Below are 10,114 nucleotides of genomic sequence, written 5' to 3' on the forward strand. Positions count from 1 at the left end.
CACTAGTTCCTAATAGTTTCTTCTCAAACCTTGAAGCTTTTGGCTAAAGTTATTTTGAATCTGAAAAGTTGTCTACTCGCTCTTCAGGGTGGTGTACATGCTGCAGTCATGTTCGACAGAGGATAATGTGAGACTTCTGGTTCCTATCCTCTCTGCTGAAACCTGGGTAAGATTTTCGTTGAGCTCGAATATTTAACTGAAACTCACCGGATGAAAGATTTTAGTAATTTACGTGTTTCTTTATGCAGCCTCTTGGAATTTCGGGCCCTCGTCTCACCTACTGCCATCGGACCCGAGCTGTGTTCTGTCTCGCCCATCTCATTGATGCAGCCGCTGTGGAGACTCATGTTCAAATCCCTCACGATAAGATCCAGTCAGAGGCCACACTTGATTCGTTTGTCTCTGTGGATGAGCATGTATTAATTGTTGAAGCATTGTGTGTTTGTGTCCATTTCAGATTTTACCTTAAGTGCTACATCATTGTCTCTCAGCTGGAGGCCCTAAACATTCCGTACACCATACAGTCCTTTCTCAGTAGCCCAAAAGAAGGCTTGATCAAAGGTTTGTGGAAAAACCACAACCATGACCCACAGGTAGATAGAAATGTCTTTTAATCTTTGAGTGTCAACATCAACAAACGCTCTGGTCTTCTTCTCAGGCTGTCCGATTAGTGGCTGACTTGTGTTTGGAGTATCAATTCTACGATCTGCAGCTCTGGAGCAGTCTCCTTCAAAAATTGCTGAGCCTTAACCTGGTGCGTATTTCAGTCTGATCTGGTGTTAGTCCAAATATTCAATATTATGAATGTAAGTCTTTTGTCTCCATCCTTAGGTCAACGATCTCCAGAAAGTGCTTGAAGCCACAGTGGCAGTGCCTGCTCTGCGGGAGGTACTCATCTTGAGAGCTGGAATTTGTCTCATTAGAAACACTGAATTGGCATTGGCTGTGATTAGTGTTTGAGTCCAGGGGTCGTTGCGAAGTAGAAACGTTGTGGAAAGTGTTCGACTGAGGCTATTTGATGTGCACAGGGCCCAAGGGCTGTGTGCCAGCATGTTAGATGTTTGGATTTGATTTGACCATGATTCTGCTCCCTTAGATCCCAAGCTACTCCAGGACTTGGAAGAGTATTATATTGGCACCTTTTGTCTCAGGTATGAGACAATGTAAACACGTGAGCTTGTCTCTGTTTTATGACGATGCTTTTGAGAATGAGACATCAACTGTTAGAACTAACTCACTTCTGCTTATCTGCTTATCTAGCAATGACAGAAGGTTATCTGAAGAGATGCAATCTAACTTGTTTGTATGCTTTATCTGACAGCATCTCTTCCTCTCAGCCGAGATCAGCAAGCAACGCTCTACCGGACCTTTGTTCTGCTGCTAAAGTATAATCATTTCTTGTTTTGTTAGTAATGTTCAAGAAAATCTATCTGGCACAAAAACATAAGACTGCTCTTGAGAAGAGTGAGGACTTCAAAGATCAGGAACTACTCCACATAATGAACACCATGAAAACACAGCAGAAAATCAAATGTATCGACATCTAAGAGTAAATAGCCCCTGAAAAAAGCAAGACATACAAAACAGTATATTCACTAACTTAGTTACTAAGGGAATTGAGGAAAACCAGTTATAACACGTGTCTATACAGTATATACTATAATGACTAACATAATGCTTTTGTTAAGCTTAAATTACACCCATTATCACAGCCACAGAACATAAACCAGTTTGTTTTATGTCTCTCTTCTTTAGATGTCCGTTTCTGTTGAGTCTAGACCTGATAGGTGTGGCTAAAGGGTTTGCACAGTTCAACCTTCATGCCTTCGCTCTAGGAACTCTCCTCCTCATCCCCTGTGCAAAAAAGAAGGCTCAGCAGATTCAGGTGAATGTGAAACCGCCAGATTGATCTGGATTGTTCCATCACATTTCCTGTTTTATGACAATCCTTTTAGGGACTCCTGTCCGTCTGCAACCCCATGGCTGTTTTGGAACAGGTTGAGGAGCACATGAACACCGGGGAATTAGCTGGCCTCCCCTCACAGGTTTGTTGATCCTTTGTGTTAAAGACAGTCAGACTGACATGTGCTGAAGTTCGTCTGCAGGAAGTGAGTCATGCACTCATTGTGCTGTGAGATGAGATAAATATTGATGGTGTTAAGTTGCAAATATTAGTGGCTTAGCTTCCTCTTGGCAAACAATGTGCATAAGATGAGGAATTTTTAACTACATTTAAACCGCACTGAGGAAATATGAAAAAGAAAATTTTATATTATATGTTATATTATACCATTAATGGTATTTGGGCTATGGGTTTAACTTTATTTTGTTATGTGTCTGGTGATTTCCATGAGACAATTGTATTAAAAAAGTGAAACGGGAAGAAAGATGGCAAACTATAAGCATCATCTCTGCAAGGGAAACAGTTTGGGAGCAGAAATAATAGAATCAGTACTTCACTCGATCTTGCTATAAATATGAGACGTACAGTATTTGCATTTTGTGAATAATGTATGTTGTGAATGAAGTGTCTGCTAACTACTAATTTGTGCAATGTTAACTTGGTGATGTAATGGAAGCCCAAGTCAAGAAAAATGAGGAGCCACTGGGGGTCCATCTTTTTTTCATACATTCTTCCTGACCAAAACTTGAATCCTCAGTAGATTAAGTTTCTATTCACAAATATATCACCAGTGGAAAAACTGTGACATAGGTAAGTATATGTTCTAAATACCAGCTCCAATTCAAAATTCAGATTCTGCTTCAGATTGGAAAGTTAAAGTCAGCATTCTATAATGAAGGTTTCTCTTGACAGTGGAACTGTTCTGATGGTTCTGCATCAACTTTACTGTTCCCCTGCAGATGGTTTCAGACACATGCGTCTTTTGATTAATGAAATGAAATCTCCCACCATCGGCCAGTGTGCTACAGGTTAGAAGGTATTTTGAATTGGCGGCTAGCTTGACTATCAATCCTGCTCTTGGATTACAGTTCTCATTTTAATGACCGAAACAGTTTTTTTTTTTTATTATTGACAGTCGATCCAATGACATTGGATCCACTTGTATATCTTGTACTCCCTGCTCGAATTTCCTCTCACTGCTTTCTTTCTCATGAACCACCTCGACCAGGGGCTCTTAACCTTTTTGATCTCGGAGACCACCTTTCCTAAAACAAATGACATTCAAGTCACAGAACTGATTCATGGCTCCGGATTTCATTTGTGAGCAACAACCATATTTAATCTACTTACACACCAAAACCCTGTAAAATGGCATGAAACCTTGTGATATTTGTCAAAGAAAAGTCCAACCAAAACTAAAGAATACAATTCATATCATAAAACCATGTCAAAATATCGTGAAATAAAAATGTAGTTTTTTTGTTTAAACTCCAAAGAAGATATACGTAAAGTGTAAAAGAAAGTATTGGTGTAAATTGTTAATTTTCAAAACCGCTTCAACAGGTGCTTTCATGAACAGTTTTTACTGTTGGAGGGGGCCGCCATCACTTTCTTTATCATTTTTTTCTTTTCAAGAACTTCTCCATAGTTGGTAACTATCACAGATTTGCAGCTGTTAAGTCAATACAGTGACATACTACTGCCACCATATACTAATGTCTTAAAACTGAACACCTTGCGGCCTAAAGGTGTAAAACAAAAAAACTTTTAGCGGCCCTCTAGGAGGCGCTCGTGGCCCAACCATGGGCCCCGGCCCTATGGTTAAGAATCACTGACCTAGACTAACTAACCACTAGACTAACCACCTCTTCTGGTTAGTTGTTTTACATTTGGGGGGAAATTGGTGCAAATGGATCAACTGGGCTCTCTCTTATATGCAGCTTATATTGCAGTCTCGGCACTGTTTTGTGTTTATTAAAGAAAAAATATTTAAATAACATATACATTTAAATTTGAGCTTCTTTTTTAAAAAAATGAAAATCAAACAAAAAAAAATCATTTTTTATCACTATGTACCCCAATGTGAACAAATGAAACTATTTGTTATATCATTTTTGGAAATTCTATCGAACTAATCCCACAAAGCTCCTACATTTTCCGGCAAAGTAATTTTCATGACTAAAAAAATCTCTTGTATTCATTGAATTCACCAAATAAAAAATTAAAGTGAAATAATACCACAAAAAGATGTTATGTTGTTTAAACTTGCCTTAGTGATGTACTCTTTGAATAAATTCTGCTTTTTAGATGTAAATGAGGGTGTGTATGTGTGTTAATGTTCTGTGAGATATCATCACTGCCTGATGCAGCACCACCCATAATTTGCACATTGAACGAGCCACACAAAATAAATAAATGTCCTGTAGTTAAAAGAAAGCCATGCTCGCTGAATATTTCTGAATTCATTCAAAATATTTGCCTTTAAATTGTAAAAAGTATATTGCACATTTATTGTAAGTAATACTGATGGTAGTAACTGATCTCAGTATGTCCTACCCTCCAGATCTGGGACACCACATTGACCTACATCAGCCAGAATGGACAGCAGCAGAAACTTTTCAATACAAAGCACTTTGAACATCTGAAGAAGCTCATGTTGTCCCGGGCCCAGTCAGATCAAGTGAAAGATCTTGTGGACTCCCTCATCAGCCAGAATTGGTAAGCAGTTTTTTTCCAAAATCATTCACTGATATTTTGTCATCTTTAAAAGCTCAAGTGAGTGCAAAGGATCATACGCGATCAAGGTCCATTGCAGACCAGTGTGTCAAGATCCTAAGAGGAATTTACATGTCTCAATTGAATGGCCACATACAGGCCCCACACCATCTGTAGACACACGCACACGTCTTCATCTTATGTATGTTGTAGTGTATAATCACCTTAAACCAACACATTTTTCAGTTCAAAACTACTCAGCAGAGTACTGTGGTGGATCTTTGAAGCTATATGGCCCAGTTAGGACCAACCTTGATTCCCTGTATTCAGTTTTATCATTAACTGTGCAGGAATCGATAGATTCATATGACTCTGACTGGTTTTCCTTTCTTGAATCACTTCAATGCGGAGAACACAGCACATCCTTGAATTTCATTCTTCTGATTCACGCTCTGTTAAAGGACTAGGTTGTAGTGATGCTCAAACTGTCTACAGTCTTCTCTTCTCGTGAGGATGTCCGATAGAGATGTGATTCGGACGTTACTCGCCTTTTACCTGAAAGAGATCAACCTTTGCGCCTGCCCTGATGAGGGTGCAGACTTTAACAAATGATTTATGCTGCACTGCTTGAGAAACAAGATTTTTTTTTTTCCATCATCAAAGTTTTAAACGTGTTTCTTTCAAGAAATTGTTACGACTCTGATTTTATCTGATGATCTGTGCTAGTCCACGCTGACCTGGGGTTACATTATTGTGCTGCAACTCCCTTCCATTATGGCGCTTCAGCTATCGTGTGTGGTCGTGGAACGTAACCCCCCCCCCCCCGATAGACAAGGCAACACTGTATACATAAACCAGTACCAATACTACCAGGATATATCAACATATGCATAGATTGCCCAGGCTAAACTTGAAATGTTCCAAGTGAAATCTGTGGCGGTTGTGTCGTGTTTGTTCAGGGAGCATGAGCTTAAAAAAAAACTAAAAAATAAAAAAAGTAAGTACTGGTATCTGTACTCTGTGTCTGCAAGTACTCAAATGTCAGTACTCAATCTGCAAAAAAGTGGAACATAAGAACATCTCTACTTGTAACTTATGCTATGTTTAATCTGGAAAACTCCTTATCATCTATTTTTTGAAGCTTGAGAGGAACTGAAAATTGATAGACTTCTTTTGAGAGTCACAACAAGGGCACGGCTCATCCAGCACTGCTTCTTCACTTCTTAGACTACCAGAATATCACACTTTTTTCATGCCTGTCCTGTAGTCCCTCTGTAGTGTCCATGACAGTTTTCCATGATGCTTTCTGTGATTCCATCCAGTGTTGTTGATGTTTTAAGTATTTGTTGATCGCTCCAGCAATGATGAAGCTCAATCGCTGGCGAGAGTTCTTGAGTCAAAGAGGGAAAATCCTGACGAACAGGCTCTTCCTCACCGGCTGATTTAAGGTCTTTTTTTTTTTTTTTTTTCAATAATTTGTAAAGAAAAAATTCTTTTGGTTAACATCGATTTTTATTCTGTTCTCTTTGGGTCACCCAGGTCAGATGGAGTGACTGGATGATCAACTGTTCTCTCTCTGCGGCCTTTTCTTCCTAATCTATGGATGGTATTTGTACACGCAAGACATCTATCACAGTTACATTCAAATGCTCTCTTGTTGTCATATTGCCAATATGCTGTTCTTAATTAAAGTTCTGTGTGAGTTAAGCAAAATAATGAGCTGGAGTGTTCTTTCTTGGGTGGGGAAACCATGTCATGAGAGCTGCATCAGGTGTTCTCCTGCTGCCTCAGTCACAACCTACATTAGAAGATATTGGACGGATGACAGCGCATTTAAAAAGATGTCCTACTGATTTAATCATATATTTGGGTAGATGACAAATAGCTGGATCATGTGGCACATATTTAGTGCGAAAAAAAGAATGTGAACTTATTAATATTACGAGGAAGGAAGCTTTGTTATCAGCTGAATCAGGTCGGGGATTTTTCTGACCAGAGGAAACTTTGCTGATCTTATCGCTTGTTTATGATCAAGTGTGAGATGCACTTTAATATGTAAATGTGTTGTTTTTTTCCTTCTCGAACGGCTGCAAGAGTTTGTCTAATCCTAACGCTGTCACGACAAAAGGGCGTGGCTGCAAACAGCGCTATTTTAATTACCTTACATGCTTCCTACGTAATTTTGTATGTATTATTTATTTTATGAAACCATCATATGGATACTTCATGTGCCTCGGAAACTAGATTGTCCCTAAATGTGATATTGTTGTGCAAGAAGATTTATTTTTCAAGCCAAGACCTGATGGGTGCTTCCACTTCAAAGAAAAAAGTAGTGTCACTTATGAGGCACGGCCGGTGGTAAATTTCGGTATTTTGAAACTAACCACAGAGATGCTTTTTTGCTGTCATTTCAGCTTAGATTTCCTGTTGAAGAATCCAGCTTTCGACTCGTCAATCAAAAGAAACTTTGATTTCTTATTCCTCAGAGCTCAGTCAAGACATTTGTACATTCAACAAAGTGTTGACTCAGCAAATTACTAAAAGTGAAATCAGAACTGTCGATATTGTTCACAGTTTTGGAACAGTCAATGTTTAGGGATGGATACGTTTCTAGCTTGCTATGTAGGCCACATTTTTTTTAGTCCAACAGCCACAAATTTTACATTAATTACATTGTGAAGCTGAAAGTCGCATGGTTTAAGTCTGAAGTTTTTCCCCATTGTCTGCTGTCCCTGCTCATTTGACCTCTAATCCAGAACTGCTCAGCACTCATGTCATGCTTTTGAGGCAGAAATAAAACGATGGTGAGGCCAGCAATGTTGTATGGTTTGGAAACAGTGGCACTGAGGAAAAGACAGGAGTCAGAGCTGGAGGTAGCAGAGATGAAGATGCTGAGCTTCTCTCTGGGAGTGAGCAGGATGGATAGGATCAGGAAGCAGTAGATCAGAGGAACAGCACATGTCAGGTGTTTAGGAGACAAAGTCAGAGAGGCTAGATGGAGATGGTTCGGACATGTACAGAGGAGAGAGAGTCAGTACATTGGTAGGAAGATGTTGAGGTTGGAACTGCCAGGCAGAAGGTGGAGAGGAAGGCCAAAGAGGAGATTGATGGAGGTGGTGAAGGAGGACATGAGGTTTGTAGGTTTGAGAGAAGAGGAAGCAGAGGACAGGGGGAGATGGAGGAAGATGATCCGCTGTGGCCACCCCTGAAGGGAGAATCTGAAAGAAGACTTTGAGGCACCAATCTGATTTTGTGTGCATTTTTTGTGGAGACCCTAAGCTTTTGACCTGCATTGTCGGCATTTTAATAGCTCTCATGGTTTCCTGTGCAGTGTCACTGTGTGTATAAACTTCCTGTTTCAGTTCATTGAAACCAAAATAATTATGAACTTTCAATCTGATTTAATTTCATTTCAAATATATGAGTTGTTCTTCTACCATTTTTGCTTTATATAGTTGTCTGTCACTATGGAGGATGTGGTAGAAGGAGTTCCTGTACGGTGGACCAAACACATGTGCACTTGAGATAAAACCCTTTTCGTCGGCTCGTTCACACAAGGTAGTGGTTTCTCTCCCAAAATAGCCCAACGACTTATCTTTATGTCTTTATTTTTGATGGACACGATGGGAGGATAGTTTGTTCTTAATTATATAACTGAAATATGCATGCAACACGAAAACCATTTTTAAAACCATTTGCTTTATTGTTTCACAAAGCATCTGACACCTTCAAAGGAATAAGCAGAAGCAAATAAATGACTGAGTGGATAAACATAAAAAAAATACATTTTACATTTAACATACATTTAGCTTAGTTACTGTGTAATCAAAGCAAAATTGCGCTTTTTAGGAAATCATTTCTGCAGTATCAGGGAACGGTCCGATCAAAGCTGACTCAGCGACTGGGAGCCGCTCTCGCGAGTTTTCTTCTCGCTGCTTTCAGTGGCGTCTGTCTGGGGCAGACGGAGAGTCCTCCTGAAGAAGTTCTTGAAAACAGGGCTGGAGAAGTAGTACACCACGGGGTCCAGGGCGCTGTTGAGATACGTCAGGATGATGGTGCTGTAGAATATGGTGGTGATGTTGTCCAGGGCGCTGCACACTTGGTCCTCTGGCAAGGTGCTCACTGCTTGATGGGTTTTGGCCCAAATCAGCATCTGTGTGATGTTGCTCGGAAGGAAGCAGATGCTGAAGAGCACGAAGACCACCGTGATGAAACATAGAGCCTTTTTGATCTTGCCGTGCTGAGCCAGCTGTCGACCCCTGAGGTGACCGATGATGCGGACAGTGCAGTACAGAATCACCAGAAAGGGAACCCAAAATGAAAAAATGAAGACGAAGGTGTGCCAGCTGACAGTCTGTTTCACGCTGGTGTCGATCATGAAGCTCTCGCAGTAGGTGGTGTTGGTGTGTTGGAGAGTCATGACGTGAGCGGTCATGGACACGGTCAGCACCCAAAGTATGCCAGCGCCACACGCAGACTTCCCGATGCTCAGGTGGTTAATGGAATGATGAGGATGCACAACACGCATGTACCTGTCCAGAGCGATGGCCATCAGGAAGAAGGAGCTCCCACTGCGGTTCAGCTGCAGCATGAAAAGGCAGATGTTGCACATTGTTTTCCCGAACATCCAATTGAGGCCCGAGTTGTAGTAGCTGGCACGAAAAGGTAAGACGACGATCAGCAAGAAGTCAGCCACGGCCAAGTTGAAAAGCAACACCGTGCTGCTCTTCCAAGGTTTCACGTGGAAGCAGAAGATCCACAGGGCGACGCCATTTCCAAGAATTCCCAGAACAAACTGCGTTGCCAGCATTGGCGGGAGCAGGCTGGTCAGCACAGTGCCGTTGAAAAAGCATCGCATGTTGAGAGACGTGCGACTGCTCTGAGGGCAGATGAAGTAACTGCTTCGGCAGCCACTGTGTTTGTGATGGATACTGTTTAAAAAAAAGTCTCTGTGGTTTTGGTTTCAAATGCAGCCTTTGAAGTTCTGCTTTTCAGTTTTCTGGACTCAGTCAGCTCATGTTGCTATAGTAGCAGCCACATTTAATAACCACCTTGTGACTTACAGGTGTGAAACGACAGAATGCTTTTCCTGTCACTGACTAGAAATGTAACAGCAATTCCTAGTTTAAAAAATACCATATACTGTAAATAGTGAAGGTGTGGGGCACAAGTTTAAAAATCAGGTTGTATAATAAAATGTTTTAAGTCAATTGCTCACAAGTAATGCAATTATTTACTCCAGAATTAAAGTAAACATCAAAGTGAAAGTACACAAGTGAGAAGCAGACTCTTTGCTGCATCAAGTGCATAGAAGAACATTGCTTGTGCTTCTATCTTGAAGGTTTTTTTAAACAAATTTTAAGAGTTCAGCATTCTCACACTTCATTCTGAACTTTTTTTCCCCCTTTTGTTCTTGAAAACAATAAACAAAAATGTTTATATATATGTACAGTGCAGCCACACCTTTTGAAACAATAAAGATTTTCCATGATAATA

The 10,114-nt window shown here is 40.4% G+C and overlaps 2 protein-coding genes across 2 annotated transcripts in view; one reads left to right on the forward strand and one right to left on the reverse strand.

Moving 5' to 3' along the window:
- kntc1 (kinetochore associated 1) overlaps positions 1-6,307 on the forward strand; it is a 19,413-nt gene extending 13,106 nt beyond the window's left edge. Inside the window, exons 51-62 of the mRNA XM_053871712.1 lie at positions 88-166; positions 249-373; positions 458-593; positions 659-754; positions 832-888; positions 1,097-1,151; positions 1,322-1,385; positions 1,756-1,885; positions 1,956-2,045; positions 4,467-4,621; positions 5,978-6,066; positions 6,158-6,307. Of these exons, the coding sequence (XP_053727687.1) occupies positions 88-166; positions 249-373; positions 458-593; positions 659-754; positions 832-888; positions 1,097-1,151; positions 1,322-1,385; positions 1,756-1,885; positions 1,956-2,045; positions 4,467-4,621; positions 5,978-6,065 (1,075 nt within the window). The 3' untranslated portion in view covers position 6,066; positions 6,158-6,307. The remainder of the gene's footprint in view (positions 1-87; positions 167-248; positions 374-457; positions 594-658; positions 755-831; positions 889-1,096; positions 1,152-1,321; positions 1,386-1,755; positions 1,886-1,955; positions 2,046-4,466; positions 4,622-5,977; positions 6,067-6,157) is intronic.
- Positions 6,308-8,386: 2,079 nt separating this feature from the next.
- LOC128762882 (hydroxycarboxylic acid receptor 2-like) lies at positions 8,387-9,476 on the reverse strand. The gene has a single exon (XM_053871443.1). It carries the CDS (start codon positions 9,474-9,476, stop codon positions 8,502-8,504), a length of 975 nt encoding a protein of 324 aa, XP_053727418.1. The 3' UTR covers positions 8,387-8,501.
- Between the last annotated feature and the right edge of the window lie 638 nt (positions 9,477-10,114).

The sequence above is a fragment of the Synchiropus splendidus genome, chromosome 7 (genome assembly GCF_027744825.2).
Source record: "Synchiropus splendidus isolate RoL2022-P1 chromosome 7, RoL_Sspl_1.0, whole genome shotgun sequence".
Taxonomy (NCBI): Eukaryota; Metazoa; Chordata; class Actinopteri; order Syngnathiformes; family Callionymidae; genus Synchiropus; species Synchiropus splendidus.